Source organism: Phalaenopsis equestris, unplaced genomic scaffold (genome assembly GCF_001263595.1).
Source record: "Phalaenopsis equestris unplaced genomic scaffold, ASM126359v1 Scaffold000002, whole genome shotgun sequence".
NCBI lineage: Eukaryota > Viridiplantae > Streptophyta > Magnoliopsida > Asparagales > Orchidaceae > Phalaenopsis > Phalaenopsis equestris.
The window spans coordinates 18,850,090-18,870,599 of record NW_018164444.1 but is presented as its reverse complement, the minus strand read 5'-3'; the positions used below and the strand labels follow the sequence as shown (position 1 = coordinate 18,870,599).

Below are 20,510 nucleotides of genomic sequence, written 5' to 3'. Positions count from 1 at the left end.
CATACATACATACATAAACATACACGTATACATACATACATACATATACATACATTTATGCATACATACATACATAAACATACACGTATACATACATACATACATATACATACATTTATGCATACATACATACATAAACATACACGTATACATACATACATACATATACATACATGTATGCATACATACATGTATACATACATACATGCATACATATACATACATGTATATATACATACATATGTATATATATATACATACATGTATACATACATATGTATATCTACATACATATTATAAAAAATGTATTTTATATGTACATATCTTAATTTATATGTATGTATATATATATACATACATGTATATCTACATACAAACATGTATTTAACATATAAAAAAAAATATGAACTTTTACATTTAAAAAAAATGTGGGAAACATTCTAAACATATGTAAATAAAAAGAATTATTATTACGCGTGCGCACCCGTGTGTGTGTGTGTGTCTATATATATATATATATTTCAAAGGAATGACCAAAGGTTATTATATGAGTCTCCAGTCACCCATAATCTGTCTAACAATTCAAATACAATCTTCTTAAGACCAACTGTACTAGAGTGGATTCGAACCCTTGAGATGAGGGGTCTTCTACCGAAGATGCCTACCCTAAACTATTGGTTGACATCCTTGATATAAGACCTCTCATATGAGAGGTTTGAATCCCCTTGGGCGGCGTGAGCCTTAAGGAAGTAATACTTAAAGTTCTAGGCACATTAGAAATGATTGGAGACTCGTATAATAACATTTGGTTATTTCTTATATATATATATAGCAATTTGAGGGTCATGACAGGATCACTTTATAAGAATAAAAGAGTAATAAAAAATAGAACATATATACATAAAAGAAAGAAACATAATGTTTCGATCTATGAGTACACAGAAAGACAGGAGGGGCAGAACTCAGTTCATCCTATGAATCAACCAGTACAAGTAGCATCTGTGGAGGTTAGTATCATCAATGTTTTACTTGGGATCAGGTTGATGCGCCATAATAGAGTGTTAGGGTCACAAACTAGAGTATGGATAAAGCTATCTTGAACCAGCAAACATTGTCAACCAGAGCTACCACATAAGACTATAGAAATACAACACACAAACTGATCCCAAGTTTCAGTGTTTTGTGATTGGAAAACAGAATAATATCAATCACGAATGCCATATGAGCCCGCTCAGCTTTACAAAGGTCATATCACTTTCTGAGTTGTAACCAAGAATCCAATTGATAATATTTATTTATATAAAATAATATAAAATATTATTATAATAAAATTTATTTATATAACTTGGGCTATTCATGAACTACTAACTTTTTAGACAATTGTAGCTCCAAGTCATAAAAAATAATCAACTTCTATCAATTAGATATGATGTATTATCCTAGTAATTAATTGACGATTTTTTTTTGTTAAATGACTATCATATATAACTAGAGCTATTAAAACGTCTCGTTATTCACGAATAGTTTGTGTTCGGCTCATTAAGAAACTAGTGTTCGATTCATTCGCCAAGGTAACGAGCCGAACACAAATAATTTTTTTGCGCTCAATATATAAATCAACCGAGCACGAACAAAAAATTGTCAATTCGTGTTCGGCTCATTTTGACTTGAAAAAAATAAATTTATATATATTAAATAATAAATTTAATATATTATAAAAATATACTAAATTATATTTAAATGACGTATGAATATAAATTGTAAGATTTAAATCTCATTCAAACTCTTAAAAGCTTATGACTACGTGACTAATTTTGTCAAAATGAATCTTTGTCTGCAAACAGCTCGTGTTAGGCTCATTAAGCAAACGAGTCGTACACGAACACAATTTTTTTTTTGTTCGAAATATAAAAGAGTCAAACACGAACAACAATATTTTTTAATCAGTTGAACAGAAGCTGAGTCTAAGCTCACTCGTGTTCTGCTCTTTTACACTATATGTAACTATATGATAAAAATTATCTTTCACTTGACTTAGAATAAATCAATAAGTATAAAGTTAAATTTTAATGAGGATTTCCTGAAATCTTCGAGCAGTTCAAAGTAAAATTTTCACATTTTTCATTCTCTATTCAGTTCTCCACCACATGCTAATTTTTTATTTCCTATTCATTGTCAGAACTGTTAATATTAACCGCTCTACTAACGAATCTCTTAATATATTTGCAGTGAAATAAACAGCACCTTGGAGCACAACCATCGCTTGACAGCATGACACGTGGTTAACTCACGAATTTCTAGCCACAAACTGCGATGGTGAGTGGGTGGCAGGTGTGTTTCGGTTAAGGTGATTAAGCTATTAACTATGTCTGAAGTGCTGTTTCCAACTGCCACTGGAGAGAGTGGGTGAGTTTTAAGCTTACGAGATCTCTTTACCATCTTCGATGCGGTCAAATGGAAAATTTATTAATTACGAGCACAGAAAATAAGTGAATTAAATTTGACTCAGATGTTAATAAAATATGTATAAATGTTTAATGTGGATGCATATAATTCTCCTATGCTTATGTTGAACTTGGAGCTCTCCAGAATCACACCCATGGAGTAGATCACAAAGAGAATTGTGAAACTCTTATTCAAATGGTCCCTTATTTATGGATAAAGAAGGTATAGTATGTAAAGTTGAATGCTTGCTCCTGATCTAATGGGTGCTTTATATAGTATTTCAGGTATTTACATAAATGAGCATATGACTGAGATTGGAGAGTTTGGGTCGATAAGGCTCATTCGACCGACTATGATCTTGGGTTTTGCCAATCAGCTTCTGTTGATCTTCAGCCATTCGAACTTGAATTTGTCTACTTGAGTCAACCAATAGGCTGCTTTGGTATGGTTGTCGACTATCAACCTCTATGTGTGCAGCTTCTATTACTGGGATGAGACTAGGCTATCGGGTAGAGAGAGAGAGTCGTCGTAATTCGACAGGTAGCTCGCCCCTTGACAAAATGTCATTCAAGGTGTTTGTCGAGTATATCATGGTAAAACCTTCGGGGCCCTGATGAAGTGTCTTGGCAGTTGAGAGGAATCCTAGGGCGAGAGTTGGGCTTAAGCCTTCTCTTGAATTGATGGATTTTTGTCATTCGCTAGATCGACCTTTGTTCGACAGGCTTCAGGTCTCGATTCTAAAAGATTTGTACTTGGTCAATCTAGTTATTTGATCTTCTGATGATGAAACTTTTGATCTTCCTTATATAGGTCATCCCGTGACATACTTTCATGTCTCTATTCTATTAGAATTTTTTGAGATTCGTGCTATCACATTTATGTACATTTTACATATCCAATACCTAGATTTTTTATATTTAAATGTATGACACTCAAAATTTTAATATTAGATAAAAAACAAATCAAATAATATTTACTAAAGTTATGATTGGAACATATATAATACATAATTTTCATGATGCCATTTACTGATGTGAATTTTTATTTAATAACCGAAGATAGAAGTGTCATTTGATTTTTAGATTGATAAGTTCTATATAATTTAAATTAATAATTAAAATTTTTAAAAAAAATTACTATAAAATAATTATTATTTTCGCAAAGGAATCAAAACAATCAAATAAGATCCGTTGGATATAATTTTTTGTTTTATCAAAAACAATACACAACTCACTCAATAGTAATTCATGAATTTGATGCGAAAAGGCGTCTTTGCCCTAAAATATTAGGAAGATTTACATACATATCACTCAATTCTTATGTATTTACATGTCTAAAATCTAAACTTTAATTTTTACACATATACCATTTTACCTATACATGTAAAGATGTCTTTCGCTTTTTATATTTAAAATAGTAATATATTTTTTTTATGTAAAATGTAAGATTTTGGTGGTAGAAATGTCGAATGAAAGCTTAAGTGTCCATATGTAAATAAATATTACATTAAGACTCCTAATGTCGAGCTACATTCGGAGTCCACTGATATGCGGACACGTGTAAGTGACAGAAAAATAAAAATAAAAATCGTTCTAGCGCAGAGGAATATTCTTCTCGTGTTATTCTACATTATTCATGTGTTATTGTGTTGATATTAATGTATTATTATGTTATTATAACACCGAGAATATTCCTAAAACACAATAACACATGAATACCACCACAATAATACTTGAATAATGCAGAATAACACAAGAGAAATATTCTCCTGTGTTACCAGGTCATATATCACAGTAAAAGAGACCTTTTGCGTATGTATGTTTTACTATAAATTTTTACTTCAATAGTCTATTCGTTTTAGTCAAATATGCATGTGGTTATGATTTGAAGTGTGTGATTGTAATATCGAAAATCAATTGGTGCCCACAGGAAAAGGGAGAGAGAGGTAATAAGGTCAACTATATAATTATATAATTTTTGAAGCTTGAAAGCTTTTATATGGCGAACATGTGATTTTAGATCCCTGCAATCCGTCCCCATGGGTTCATTGCATTAACTGGTTTCCTTTTTTTTTTTTAATTATTTATTTTTATATGGTGATAATGCTGTCTCGCTTAGTATATTGTTATGGTAAATAGTTTTTAAATTATTTTTATTTTAAATAATCTGATTAGTATTAATTATGATTTATATATATATAATAAACATGAAAATTTTTAGTATTACACCATTCTTGATTAATATTTTGAGAGTTGTTCATAAGAGGTTTTTTTCGAAGTGGTTTAAGAAAAAATAAACTTTAATTTGAATCTTATTTTAGAGATAAAAAACAATACTGTCGTCTGAAGAGAAGAATATTGTGTTTGGACGTCCGCACGTCTGAACAACCAACCACCCGCTGTTACGCCGCTCGTCGATGAGGTGTATGTCAATGTGACGGCCGGTGGTTGGGCGTCCGAACATGCTATGTCCGGACGTAACATTTTCTCTACCCTACCCTAAAGGGGAATGTGGTCTATCTTGTATTATAAAAAAATATATTATATACAAATAATATCTATAATAAAAAAGAAACAAACTAATTCATTTCATAAAGAAAAATCTAATAACTAATACAACCGAAAGAAAAATCTATTTTAAAATAAAAAAGTGTTGATTGAAATAATATATTAAAAATTAATATAGTTTTCTTAAACAAAATAATACACATTTAATCGGATATATTTTTATTTAATAAATTTATTTTAGTGGAATTACATGCATATCACACAATAAACTTTGATATTTATTTATATACTCATGTTAGAGTATAATAAGAGAATTAGCTTTTATTTAAAAAGAAAATAATATGAATAAAATATAAGAGTTAATCAATCAGTGATATATTATATTAATTGTAATATAAATTTAATAAAAAAAATCATTTTGTATTAAATTTAATTTGAATATTCTGTTTTTTTTTTCATAATTGATCAGAGAATTTAGCTCTCTAAAATTTAAAATGACTCTAAATTTAAAAATCCTGTTTAAATCTGTTTGATAGTTTTCTTATTGAGTTCAAGCTCTAATCCAACTTTAATTGAGCCTTTAATCATATGCTTAATGTTAATAATTTAAAATTTTAAGATCCCTACTTGATACAATTTTCCTTAAATTAACTATTTTGCAAAGTTTAATTAGTAATAATGAAATGGGTTATTCCATATGTCTATCTTCTTGTTTAATGTTTCCATAATAATCATATTTTTAAAAAGTGCATGTGATATGAGAAATTTTATATTGTAACATAGAATCTTATTGAGTGCGCTAATTTAAAATAGGTTTTATTAAAGTCAAATTTCCATCATATTCAAGCCTATAATAGGTTAATCCCTATTTTTTAAATCATCATTTTTATAATTATTTTATTGAGCTCTTAATAATTATTTGTTAAACAACAAACAAACTTGTACAAAATCATAAAGTAATGAGCATGTCAATTTTTAATTATATCCATTTATGTGATATATTTTCAAAAATTCACTCAAATTTATTCAAATATGGAGTTAAGAAAATAATTGAATTTTATTTGATTGAATATTAAAGTATTTATTTAGTAGATTAATTCACTAGATTATTAATTTGATTTCTTTAGACTAGATGGGGAATTGTTTTTTCTTTGAGGGGATACATCTAACCTAAATTTGATTCCTATATTTTCGAAAGGCATTTTGACCTTTTGGCCCATGCGAATAGGAGCACGAAGAAGTGACACCTAGCTTCTGAAATAGATTTGATGAAAGTGAGGAAATGAGACACGATAAGAGCGAGCCTATATAATTTAAATAAGAAGGATTTACATATTCATACAACATAATTTTTATGTAATTGTACATCCAAAATGTGTCTTCACGGATCTCGAGAAAATACGATCGACTAAAAGGGAGGAAGATGAAGTCAGGATGGCTCATTGGTGAAAGACCATACGTAGAATCAAAGGACGTTATTGTCTGATGGCAAAGTCGCGCTAACTTGAACCCAAAGTCGACCAATTGCAGGTCGATCGAGCCAATGATCCTGACTTATCTAGCCAAAAAGAGAATCTAGTTTGACCCCCATCTCAATATTGTCAGCCGCCTCACCGACAGTCATCGAAGCTCTTCATCACTAGGTCGAAGGTTTTACCTCGATAATTTCCACAAGGCCCCCAAGATTCCTTTTTATCAAAAAAGATGAGCTATTTGTCAAATTACAGTGATTCATTCTCTGCTCGACAACCTAATCTCATCCTAGTGACATGAGTTCTCCATCTTGGGGAAGGAGTCAACAACCATTGGTCGTCAGAGTCAAACCGACTGAATCAAGTCTAGACGATTGAAGGTCATTAGAAGTATATCGAACAAAATATTAGATGATCAAGGGCAATCATCGAGTCTATTTGCAACCCTTACTCATTATGGTCAGAAGGACAGATCTTGCCGAACCAAGATCCTTTGACTCCCAACGACCAAATGATAGGGGAGCTAGGTCGTAGGCTTATTTATATAAAAATATGATATCCTATAAAGTTCCTCTATAAAGTCACATCAACAATATCATAGATTTTTATAAAGTGAAATAAGTATTTTAGGCTTTTATTTCAATATCATCATGACATTAAAATATTGGCTATATAAGTATTAAATATTAGATATTAGATATATAAAAACAATAATTATGCAATATTTACATATAAATTCTCCTTTAAATAAGTAGTCATAGCTTTAGATCGGATTGCCCAACATGATTCAACTGCAAATCATAATTAGATAACCATTATTATAAGTAATATTATTTTAATAAAACTGCTAACCTTAAACATAGATAATTTAGCTATAAAAGGGATTTAAAACAATTTTTATTTTTAAAAATACACCAGTCCATGCTTAGGTAAGATGGTGTTTTATGTAAAAATTGAAGTTGAGATGGTAGGATTGACATTAAGAACATTTTGGGAAATTGACACGACACACCTACCGCACAATTCTTAGGTAGTTTCATGTCTCACACCTAAACTTTGACTATTTCTTTAAATATTAAATTTTATTAATGATAAATATTTTAAATTTTATAAATTATGATAATTATTTGTTTTGAACTCAAATAATTGTAGTTTTAGTAAAAATAATAGAATGTGTAAGGCTCCGTGGCATATGATTAGGGAGTGGGACTTAGAGCCCGTTTGTGGCAACTTATTTGGTGCGGTGACGTTTTGAAAATGCACCTGATTTGTTTGAGTAAACTGCGTTTTGACAGTTTATGCGCTTTCAAAAAATAGAAAACTTCGTTTTCACACCGCACCTATCTAGGTGTGGTGGTAAAGTCTGGCTTTTCCAAAAAAGAAAAATTTGTAATAACTACCACACCTAGCTTATCAGCATATGATTTTTAATCAGCTTATCAGCAGATTATTCAATAAGTTACAACTGCCCCAAACAGATCCTTGGTCTCTTAGCTCCTACGATGTAGATAAAAATTTAAGCATATTAATTTTTATTTTTTTAATAAATATAATAAAAATTCACTAGATGTTTAAAAAAAATAAAATTTTTAAATTTTTAAAAATATGCTCTTAATTTAAACTGAATGGTGTTTAAATACTGCATAAAAACTGGTTCCAGTACCTTAAAGATCCCTCCTTTAGCCTCGCAACCAAAGTGCTCGGTGGGGGCGGCGTGAGCCGAAGCGCAAACAAAGCGGAAGAAGATGCGGCAGCAGGGAGCGTGCCCTCGCATGTGAGACCTCAAAAATCCCACCTTTCTTCACCCCCTCACGCGCACTTCGGACGAAGAAGAGAGAGAGAGAGAGATAAAGAGAGCTCTTTTTCCCTTTGTCCTCTCCACCGTTTTCTGGTTGCCTTTGTTGCCGCGTCCCAGCCTTTGTTTGTCAGAGTGAAGAGATATAAAAAGGAAGGAGGAGCAACGCAGAGAAGCAACGGTGGCCGCTCGAGGGACGAGCGACTGGATCATGAGAAAGATAGAACACGGCGCGGCGAAGGATGGGCAATTGCGTAACCAGAGATGAATCGGCTGTCGCTGCTGCTGCTCACGGTACTCTGTTTCCTGTCAATGCTGAATCGAATAGAGTTTCCACTTAGGGATTTCACACTTTATTTTTTATCCGCTTTTGTTATTATCACCCGGTACCAATTTCTTAAGCAAGCCTTTCATGTACTTATTCAGTAGATTTTTCCTTTTTTTTTACTGTAATTGTTCGCATACGAAAAAGCTAGTTTTGAGAATCATTCAGCTTCTCATGATGAATTTTCAAAAAAAAATACTGATTTTGTTTTCTGACCGTTGATGTTTGTGTTTGAAGTTCGGCAGATAAACGTGGTATCGAATCATGTAAAGCCTGCTCCTTCTGAGAAAAAACAAAATCGAAGTTTTATGGAGATGAGTGATCCTTCGGTGCCTGGAAGCGTAGATGATTCAACTGACATATCAATATATTCTAATGTGATCGCCTTCACAATGTTTGAGCTTGAGACAATAGCGAAGAGCTTTCGATCAGATTATGTGTTAGGTGAAGGTGGATTTGGGACGGTTTATAAGGGTTACATTGATGAGAATGTGAGGGTGGGACTGAAGTCTCTTCCTGTTGCTGTGAAGGTTTTGAATAAGGATGGTCATCAGGGACACAAGGAATGGCTTGTAAGTAAATTGATGGATGATGTACATCTTCTTGTTCATTTATGCTTCATATTATTATTGTTTTTTTTTCCTTGGTTTGGGAGCTCCATGACGGAATTTGAGCTTGTAGTAGCAGTGAGGATCATGAGGAACTTAGTCAACCTTGTCTTTTTAATCGTGCTCTTCTATTGAGCGTCTGATGAGATCTGTTAATAGAGTTAGTCAAATGCTAGAAGATGTAAATAGTGAAGTTTAGATGTTAAATATGTAAATTTTAATGTTTTTGAGTGTTATGTATGTCAAGCCCTCTTCTTATGTGATATGAAGGATTTGGGTGGTATAACACCTTGACCATGAATGAACAGATGTATATCTCTTTTTAAGAGTTAAAATGGTGATGCTTTTTATGTGATATGAAGGATTTGGGTGGTATAAATGTCTAAAAATAAAGTTTAGATGTTAGATATGTAAATACATAGGAATTGGGCAGTTTTAATGTAAATGCCTCCCCCACCCCCTCATTTTTGGGTTTGAAATGCCTATGTATGAATTACTAGAGTATCAGAAGGATTTTGCATTATCTACTTCATCAAATGATTATTTTTTTGTTTGTTTCCATTAGTTTTAAATAAAGTGCCCAATCATAAACAAATCTACACTATAAATGTGTGGTATGTCGTTGGATCCTTGTATTATAACCCTTGATATTTGTAAATATCATGTGTTGGTCTATATGTTTCTGGAGTTCCTTATGCTCTCTTACGTGTTCTTATCTCTGATGAGCAACCTCATGATCATTTTCTCCTTTAATATCTATTATTCATTCTTTTTACAGACAGAAGTTAATTTTCTAGGGCAGCTCAGACACCCAAATCTTGTGAAGCTGATTGGATACTGCTGTGAGGATGATCACAGGCTTCTAGTTTACGAGTTCATGTTCCGTGGCAGCCTCGAGAACCATTTGTTTCGAAGTATGCTACGATCAATCTCTCTTTTTTCAGACATTAAAATTTATTTTTACTATTTTTCAGAACTTAGAAAAGAGGCAACTTTTCTGGTATCTCTATTTTAAGCCCACTCTAGAAAGTATTCTTCATCCCAACACTCTTTGATTTCCACTATTTCTTCAGCTTTAGATAGGTAGGTAGAATGTGATTGAAGGATGGTCCATATTTCAATCCTACTCTACAATTATGTTTGTCAAATAAAGACTTTTGCATGACTTTGCTTAATTATAAGGGGGTTAGGTATTAATTAATAGTATCAAATGGAAGAATCAATTTCTCTGTTCTTTCTTGTAATGATGTCATACTACTATATTTTCTTATAAAAAAAAAAATAAATTTTCATACATTTTCATATGCATGTAAAATACACTTGCTTTGGATATTATACTCTAATATTACATCTAGCAGACAACACTGTCCCAAGTTACCACCGTTGCAAAAAAAAAAAAAGAAAAAATGGAGGGCTACGGTAGGTCTAATTATTAGGTGCGGAGGTCGCACGCAGAGCTGCGCGCGCCCTCCGATCACAGCCGCACATCGCGGCTGTATGACCTGCGGTAGATAGCCTAGAGTCAGCAAAAAAAATGTGGAAAAAATCATAACTTGATAGGATAAAGACTCGTTATTATTGTTGTTACATCTAGCAGACATTAGTCATCTTCTGTTTCTTCAGAAACAGCAGCTCCAATGTCTTGGGGGACAAGGATGACAATCGCAATCGGCGCCGCCAAGGGGCTCGCCTTTCTTCACAATGCCGAACGGCCGGTTATCTACCGAGATTTCAAGACCTCAAATATCTTGCTGGACTCTGTTAAGTATAGATATAATTCGATAAAAATCTCTTCTTGCTCAGAAATGCTAAAAACAGAATATTGACCAATCTGGTTCCCAATGAACCCTTTTCCTCTCAGGATTACACAGCAAAACTTTCGGATTTTGGGCTCGCAAAAGCTGGACCGGAGGGCGACGAAACCCACGTTTCGACCCGTGTTATGGGAACCTACGGCTACGCCGCGCCGGAATATGTGATGACTGGTCTGCTCCGCCGCCATTATTTGTTCAGCAAGTTCCTCTCTGAATTCATTCATATACATCACCATGAATTATGTTTCCAAGCAGGGCACTTGACGGCGAAGAGCGACGTCTACAGCTTCGGCGTCGTTCTTCTCGAACTTCTGACGGGCCGAAGATCGGTGGACAAGAGCCGGCCGGGGAACGAGCACAGTCTGGTGGATTGGGCTCGTCCGAAGCTGAACGATAAGAAGAAAGCGTTGCAGGTGATTGATCCGAGACTGGAGGAGGAGTACTCTGTGAAAGCTGCACAGAAGGCGTGCAGCCTGGCATATTACTGCCTGAGTTTGAACCCGAAGGCGCGGCCGCTGATGAGGGATGTTGTGGAGACGCTGGAGCCATTGATGGGCAGTGGCGGCGAGCAAGATGAGGGGGCAGTTCCGGTTGTTGCGGATCAACGAATGCGTCGGAGGTTGGTGGGCGATGGGGTTGGCTGCAGGTCGTCGCCTGGGAGTCGGTGTGCTTCGGGCGGTGTGGCGGCTTGCAGAGTGAGGTGATGAGGATTGGTGAGAGAGATTGCTCTGCTTGTTGAAGCTTTTGTGATGTGTAAATACTAATGATTGTTATTTGCTGCATGGTATATTTTTGGCAAATGGCTGGGTTTCCTATTTGAGTGATGTGGATCGAAGTGAGGTATTTAGACATGCTCTTCATTGTTATTGTATGCCCTCGATTGAGAAGACAGTAAAGTTTCATTCCATTCTGCTGCATTGAATGTCAAAATGTCGAAACATGAATTTATTTTCATTTTGGTAAAGCAGCATCTCTTGAAAACGATGTTTTTTTCACTATTTTAGATCTATGATAACATATATTCCACAGACATGACTTTTAAAAAAGCTTCACGGAACGAGTCATATATTGCAGTCCAAAATTTGTGTGAAGAATCAGTTAATTGCATTGAAAGTTTAAAACAGAAGTTCTTAGTATTACTCATTCATGGAGGCATATTTAATCTTGCATCTAATGTTTAAAATCTAAATGCAAAACAGATATTCAAATCACCATCGAAAACTATCTAAGCACTGAAAATTAAGATTAAACTATTTTCACTCGTCTAAAATAAAATTTTAAATATGTTTTTATAACCTGTTCAAAAAGCTTTCCACCAGAAAGCACGTCAGGCTTACAACATCCTTAAAAAAACGGCTAATAAATCAAGACTTATGTACAAGAGAATTCAGTTCTCAAAATTTCAGTAAGCCGTTGCTCTGGAAACTCTTCACAAGGCCCGGTACAAATCGTTCTTCTTAAATATGAGAAACTCCGTCTCCAAACAACTAAGCAAATCAGTAACAGCATCAGCCTTCGATCCGCTGAAGTAGTTCTTAATATCAGACAACGATATCTGCAACAAATCACTATATTAAATATTCTTCAAACATTTCATGATGGACTCTACCCCGTCATTTTAGAAAATCAGTCAAAAGTTTTTAGTGTTTCTACCCCGTCATTTTTGTTAATCAGCTCCATGATGGACTCTTCAGTAGCTTCCAAACCATCGTTCATGTTTTCATTATCTTCAGTTTGGGAGTAGTTGAGCTTCTTTGAGGGAGATTCATAAACTGAGCCTACGCTTCGATTTAGTTTTCTTTCATTGATAGCTTCGGGACTTGATTTGGACAGTGCTCTTTCTTTAATTAAGGATGCCCATTCTGAGTTTGCGATATTTGAGGTTTCTGTTGTGGTATTACTGAGCAATGAGGAGTTGGAGTGAAAAACTTCATCCGGCGATATGTTGAGATCTTCCATCAGTAAGGAAGTCTTGATCTGTTCATAAGTCACCTGCAAAACATCCTCTCCAAAGGTTAAGCGGATATGTATGCTGGTCGAGTCAAGCGAGCTCGATCCACCACCAGTTTAAGCTTGAGCTTGATTACTTAATTAAGTTCATCTTAAGCTCGAGTTTAAATCTTTGAGATCAAGTCGGCTTAGAGGCCAGCTCAGTTATTATTAAAAAGAAAACAATTTTGATTCAAGCAATTATTATAAGAAAATGATAAAAAAGAATGAGCAATCAAAAGAGAAATAATAAGAAGTGATTTGATATAAGATTAAATATGATTTTCGAGTCAAGTTTTGGCTCAAATTTGGCTAGTTAGCTCATCGAGCCTAGCTTGTGAGCCATTTGTCAAGCCAAACATGAGCAGACTCATGAGCCAACTAGGCTTAGTTATCACTTTTGCTGCAAAGCTCACATTTCGTTCATTTAAAAAATAAAAAAACTAACATTTTCTGGCAGCTCCTCTTTGATTGGCTTCAAGCGCTCTCTTGATCCAATTCTGGCAACAACGGTGCGCACTTGAGAGAAAATTTTGAGTGTCAGTCCAATCTCAGAGCAGAATCTGACCCAATCCATTTCACAACCAGTCTGGGCAGCTTCAAGGATATATGAAATAACAGTCTGTTCTTTTATTGGAACAGACCTCCCTAAAACCTGTATATAAGAGCGCAAGAATGAAAGATGAATGTTCAGCCGCATACCAAATACAAAATAGAGAACTACTACAGTGGACTTACACAAACTTCTTTCAGTGAATTTTTACCCATTTGCCACATTTTCCAAGCTTCAAACTTCGCAGGATTCAGGCTTCTCTCTGAACTTGGGTAAAGCTTTCTCGTAGCAGTTACTGTATTTTCTTCTCTATTCAAGGACAGATCAAGCTCTTGTGATGCATTACTTATGGTTTGAAGAAATTTGTCACCATATGTACTTAGAAGATGCTACAGGCAGACGAAGAAAGGTTAAGCAAATGACATCAGTTAATCATAAAGGAAATGCAGAAGAGATTAATTAGAAACATATGAGAATTATATATATTTATTTTTTCTAAGAAACCAGACAACTTTCTTATAGCCTCTGCATTCTACGAATTTTATTGCAAAAAACAGCCTCTTACCATAAAAATTTCTAGAAAACAGTAAGAAAACAATTCTCCAAACATAGTTGTAGTGACGATCTAAAACTCGAATTAGACAAAAAGCCTAAACAGACACTAAGGCTTTGTTTGAAACTTCCGTGCCGCTTTCCATTTTGGGAAAGTCAATCCTTTCATTTTATAGGCAATTTGGCTGGCAATGCTTTATGCTTGTATGAAATCACTTTAAAAATCTCAGTTTTCTTCCTCTTTCTGACTGCTATTCGTTCCCTGCCTTAAAACCTAGCTTTTTTTAAAATAACTTTGAAACAGACTTCTATAAAAATAAAAGCTTAGCTAAACAAAGCCCAAGTAGTTTAGAGATTGCACATCATTCTAGAAGCAAAATAAGCATAGAAGCCCGTCAACAACAAGCATCTCCATTTATTTACACATAATTCCATTCTTTCTAAGCCTTTATGCTGTATGATGATTTGCGTTGAGGGGGCTGAGAAATGCAGATCCTACATAACCAGAAAATTAAACAAAAAGTAAAATCATCGAGAAGGCTTGGGTTTGACAGAGAACAAGAGTAGTCTGAGAACAGGAAAATTATGGTTCATGTGGTTTGTGAAGTAAATGAAATGTAATTTTGATTATAATATCTTACTTGGTATCCTGTCGAGTGATGTTTGGTGGGGGAAGTTTCTTGTGATATAACATAAATTAATAATTTACTATGTAAGCACTTCGCCCATGAACAATAAGCAATGAAAATTATTATCATTATCAGCTCCATTCCGATCATTTCAGGTCAACTTTATGTATCTTAATTTCCTATCCATTCCTACTGGATGATGCCTACATTGCTAAAATACATCTTTTGCTGGTCATTTTAAACATCTATCTATATAACCTAAGGTGTACCCTTTTCTTATCATAATATTTGATAATAATTTTATCTACTTATTTAATTGTGTATTTCTAATATTTATTGTCCAAAACCAAACTACCTAAGTCTCTTTTCAACTCTCATCTTCAATACCATTTCTCGAACATAAATCAAAACAATTTTTTTTCTTTCCTAACTTTATCATGCCTCCAAACTAAAATTCTTTTTTCCCATAATTTGATACATCCATATTAACAACTTAGCTATTTACAACTTTTTTGTACCTATTATTCAAATTCATACAACATGAATAGCCTAATTGCACTGTTATAATATCTACTTCTAAGTCCCCATCATATCCTCTTATTGCATGGTACTCATGACATTCTTCTTCATTCTAATCACCCAGCCTCAACTCTAGAAGCAATATCTTCATCTATATCACTATTTTCTATTTAATAAATTCAATACACTTAAACCTATCACGTAAGGATTTAATTTTTCTTCTAATAATATTATCCCATAACTGCTAATATCACACACCCAATTTTTCTTTCATTTCAATTTTGCACTTATTTCAATAGATGCCTTACTTCATATAAATTGCCATGTACGAAAAGCATACATCAAGGCATCTTGCTATGAATGTCCTTATTCAAAATTTAAACAAATAGAAGTATGAACTCAATATTTTTGCATTGCTTTCAATATAATTAAAATTTCAATGATCACTCCACAAGTACATATAATCTTAGTACGTTATCCATCATAAATACAATTGACACATCTTTCTTTCTTATTACTAGCCAAAATTAATTTTGAGAGTACTCATTCATAGGGGTGTAAACGAACCGAACACGAACGAACAGTGCTCGTGTTCGTGTTCGGTTCGTTTGAAATATAGTTTGTTTGAAATAAGCTTGTGTTCGAAATTGTTCGTGAAGGGTCTGTTCGTGTTCGGTTCGAATTGTTCGGAATTAGTTCGAATTGTTCGAATCGTTCGAATTCGTAATGTTCGAAATGTTCGAAATGTTTGAAAATTTTCAAAATTGTATATATTTTTTGAATTGTTAAATAGACAATAATTTAAATATTAATTCTCATATCTTTTAAAAATTGAAATACATCAATTTATCTTTTAAAAATTGAAATACATCAATTTATCTTTTAAAAATTGAAATACATCAATTTATCTTTTAAAAATTGAAATACATCTTCATAAAATATATAAGAATTAATAATTAATTCTCAAACTACCAAAAGAAATAAATAACGAACTTCAATAAAATTATTTCATTATTAATCATTACATCCAATTATTCAAGCAAAAAAATATCTGACATAAAAGGATAAGAAAAGAAAACTTGACGATTTAACAAGCCTAATTTACAAGTACGAACAACATTAAACACAAACAAGGGTGCAATGATATAAAGTCCAAAACATCATGCATGTTGCTAACTTTACTGTGTAAATTTTGATATGGTACATTAAAATATATAAAATGATGTTTTTAATATCTCCAAAATAGTGCTCAAAACAGTCCTAAAATGATGTTTTTAATATCTGCAAAATAATGGACAAAATAACCATGAAATTATGCTTTTAGTGTCTCAAAAATAGTGCTCAAAACAATTCTAAAACAATGTTTTAAATGTCTCCAAAACATGTGCTAAAAACAACGCCAAAGTGTTATGTATGTACATATAAAAGTTTAAGTGTGAGATATGTAAATAAATAAAATTGTGAGCAACATACGTAAATTTCTGTTAAAAATAATTTATCCATATACTACGCATTATGAGTTAATGATTCTAGGGTACCACTTAAACCATTGAAAACATCCTCATCAACATAAATTGAAAGACAGTGAAAGAATAATGCTTACTTTGCCAGATCCAATAGATGTATCATAGAAAATATCGCAAAGCTCCAAGGAGAAAAAAAGCAAGAGGGAGACAAACACATGAAATTTCCCAACATAGCACAATAAAAATGCCTAAAAACAAACAAAATGAAATAAAATAGCACACACAGATAAAGATAAAAAGAAATTCTATTTATCGGCAATGAACATAGGTTTTAAGACATGATTTAGGCAAGTATTAACAATTCAGAAACATAACATTACTAGACAAAGCATTATAAAACATTTAGAGATAAATTTTTGGTACTTTGGACCAAATAAAACTATGGAGCATAGCAAAAGAAGTCGCAAAGCGTACAATGAAGAATTATTTGTGAGTAACATACTGTAGAAACTACAAATGAGTTAAAAAAAATCTTGGGAAATTTACATACCTAGCACATAGTTCTTATGTATTAACATTTCTCCCAACTAAAATTTCAAATTTACATAGCACATTGGTTCTTCAAACCTATGCATGAAAAAGATGTATTCACTTTATAAAAGTGATAATAGTCCTATATTTTGTCATATTACATATTTAAGTGATGCGAGTAAATAGGAAAGTTTGTATGAGATATGTAAATAAATAAGAATTGTGCGCTACGTATGTAAATGACCCAAAAATATAATGAGAAAGGAATAAGACAACCAAGATAAGCAACAAGAAAAAGAAGGGGTGATGCAGAATAAAATGATTCATAGTCCGGTAAAGCCTTAAACAAATGTTAAGAAAGCATAAGACCACAAAGTGGCTAGGAAATTAAGCTGAATTGAGTCGTGTTTTTACTGGACTCGCCTAAAAGCAGACCCAACTAGCAGTATGATCAGTATCCATCTCACTAAACTAACCAATCCAAACCTGTGACTATTTTATTGAATAGGAATCATTCATGTTGCCCAAGCAGCAAAATAGGCATTATTAGCAATATTCTCGAAACAAAAACAATGTAATAATAATCTGACATACGTTTTATGCAAAAAAATAATAATAATACAAAAATTAACTCATAAAAGTCTTACATGGTCTCATACAAAAATTTCAGAAACTTCAAAACTTAAGTTTCACTCAAAAAATTTAAATAAACCTAAAAAATTTTTTGAAAAATTTAAGCTAAGAGACAAACTTGATTACCTGAAGATAAATATGAAATATTATAGAAAACCAAGCAAGAATACCGAGCAATCGAAGTAATGAACACCGAAGCAAGAATACTGGGTCGATCCAACGCCGACTCACCAAGGAAAAATACATTTTATCAAAGAAAAATAGAAGTAGAGATTAGAGAACGAACACAAAAAATCAACCCTAAGCACTCATCGAGACAAGTTCTCACCGAGAGAAGCTTTTCGCGATTTTGATAGAAGAATGATGGTTCTCGCAGTCAAGCTTTTCACGATCTTGAGAGGAGCAGCCGAAACTAGAGGAGAAAGATCGGACTGCGGTCTCGTACTTTAGAGAGGAGAGAGCGACGTGCTTTAGAAAGGAGAGCGCTCAGAGCGGCGAGAGGGGAAAAAGCGAACGGGTTAGGGCTTCCGCTCTGTGGTAGGGTAATAAGGCTTTTTTCATTTCTTTTGTATATTATAATATAAAAATAATAATATAATATATTATAATAATTATACATCTTATATTATATAAATATATAATATCTATATTATTAGAGTCTAGATAGTATATAAATATATTATTATTAATAATTTATTTTACATTATAATTTACAGGTTTTAAATTTTAAAATATATTAATTTTTTTGAGTATATAATTATTTTAAAAATATCATAAATTTTTTATATATATTTATTTAATTTTTTTTAATTTCGAACAATAACGATTCGAACACGAACGAATGCATCACTGTTCGTGTTTGGTTCGTTTAGCAAACCGAACGAAAAAAATTGTTTGTGTTCGTCTGGTATGCTTATCGAACGAATCGAACACGAACGCTCTGGCGAATAGAACACGAACTGTTCCCGAACAACGAACTTTTTTGACAACCCTACTCGTTCATATCTTCTAAAGATCAATAAAAACCAATTAATAAAACATTCTTCTAATCTTTATATTTTTCTATTAGTTGTATTAATACAAACAACACTTTTATAAAAACTTGATTATCTAAAGCTAACATAATTTTTTCATATTCATATTCCATTACTCTGAATAATTTTTTGCATCAATCATACATATGATTTTTTTATAATTATTGCCAACTTGAAGAACATTTCTTTTTGGTAAATATTGGCACAAAAATACTTCTTTGATTTAAATCCATCTGGCCTAGAATGAATAGTGTCCACTCCAACAAAGAGGAAGTGGACATCTTTGGATTAGGCTTTGGGTTTGATGAGTAATGGTGTGTTACCTAATTAAACCGGGTAGATTTTAGGAAACAAACAACCTAAAAAATTGTGTCAATCAACTGATCACCGTCAAGATGATCAAAATATTGCAAGTTGATTACAGAGCCATTAGCACAATCAACACCTTTAATCATGACTCTTAGGGAAAACCAACTGTGGAAATTAGCCGCTCGGGAACTGTAACAGAGTGGTAAGAAATCAAGCCATATGAGAAATATTGCATTTTGTATTAATATATCAAAAAAACTCCAAAAAACCAAAAAGGAGTTATAAAAGCTACACAAAAGGGGTAGGTTGGCATCATTCTCCGCCACACTCAAAAATACAGGGTCACAAGTGTGAGCATCTCAGACAAAAGTCCTATCCAAAACAAGTCAGGCTAAAAAATGGGATGCTTTGAAGGAATGAAGCCATTCATGAAGGGAATACCGATCCAACTATGGTGAAGGAAAAATCCTCAATCAAATAAGACTGGTAACAACTGTTATAGCATATTAGAAGCCTTGAATGTTGAAACTTTAATATTTACATACTTGAAAACTTGAGAATTGCTTTTTTTTTTTTTTTACTAATCTAGGATTAAGAAATTTATTATTTCGGACCCTTTGAAAGCATAAATATGACTCTTCGGCAGGTATAGACATCATTAACCATTGAGCATTGAAATAAAATTCCTGTTTTCAATTCTTATGTTAATGCTGTTTGGATGCATAAATAGCTTTCCACCTTTCTCAATGGCGGTTCTTGATTAAGGGACCGTTTGGTTGGGTGAATTAGTGGTGTAATGTAAATCCTTTTTAGGGATTTGAGAAAATTCTGTGTTAGGTATGAAAATTTACAAATATAATGTAAAATTTTAATGAATTTGAAGTTTATGTAGTTCATTTTGGGTGAATTTAGAATTCGACCGATTTGGCTGAATTTAAATTACATCATTTAGTTAAAATGTTATATGTAAGTTGTCACTGACCACCGTTGCCGCCCGCCTTCCAACTGCCGTTCACCGCAGCTGCAGCCGCTGCCCACCCATCGTCACCCTCCCATCAACACCTGCTCATCGCCGACGCTTGCCTGTCGCTACCGCTTGTCTCCGCCGACAGCCCTCCGCCACGTGCCCGCCCACCGCCGCTGCCCCCACCCCACTTGCCGCCGCCGCCTGCCTACCACTATCACTCTCAGTCGCCTTCCGTCGTTGCCGCCAGCCTGTCTTTGCCGCTCACTGCCAACAGCCGCCGGCACTGCTTCTCGCAGCCACCAGATTCTAGTTGTTGGCCGCTAGCTGCAGGAAGCAACCGCCGCCCCCCACAAACCACCGCC

The 20,510-nt window shown here is 33.5% G+C and overlaps 2 protein-coding genes across 3 annotated transcripts in view; one reads left to right on the top strand and one right to left on the bottom strand.

Annotated features, from left to right (window-relative positions):
* The first annotated feature begins 8,106 nt into the window (after positions 1 to 8,106).
* LOC110024675 (probable serine/threonine-protein kinase PBL8) lies at positions 8,107 to 11,908 on the top strand. 2 transcript variants are annotated; one of them, XM_020724794.1, is made up of 6 exons: positions 8,107 to 8,513; positions 8,790 to 9,116; positions 9,931 to 10,066; positions 10,776 to 10,912; positions 11,014 to 11,137; positions 11,222 to 11,908. In XM_020724794.1, the coding sequence occupies exons 1-6, from the start codon at positions 8,484 to 8,486 to the stop codon at positions 11,668 to 11,670; spliced, it is 1,203 nt and encodes a 400-aa protein (XP_020580453.1). In that variant the 5' UTR covers positions 8,107 to 8,483; the 3' UTR covers positions 11,671 to 11,908. The 2 variants fall into 2 exon arrangements, with proteins under 2 accessions (XP_020580453.1, XP_020580446.1); XM_020724787.1 differs by having other exon boundaries at positions 8,782 to 9,116.
* A 295-nt stretch (positions 11,909 to 12,203) lies between these two features.
* LOC110025615 (ATP-dependent DNA helicase RecQ-like) overlaps positions 12,204 to 20,510 on the bottom strand; it is a 91,964-nt gene continuing 83,657 nt past the window's right edge. Inside the window, 4 exon segments of the mRNA XM_020726195.1 lie at positions 12,204 to 12,521; positions 12,620 to 12,958; positions 13,404 to 13,610; positions 13,694 to 13,897. Of these exon segments, the coding sequence (XP_020581854.1) occupies positions 12,396 to 12,521; positions 12,620 to 12,958; positions 13,404 to 13,610; positions 13,694 to 13,897 (876 nt within the window). The 3' untranslated portion in view covers positions 12,204 to 12,395.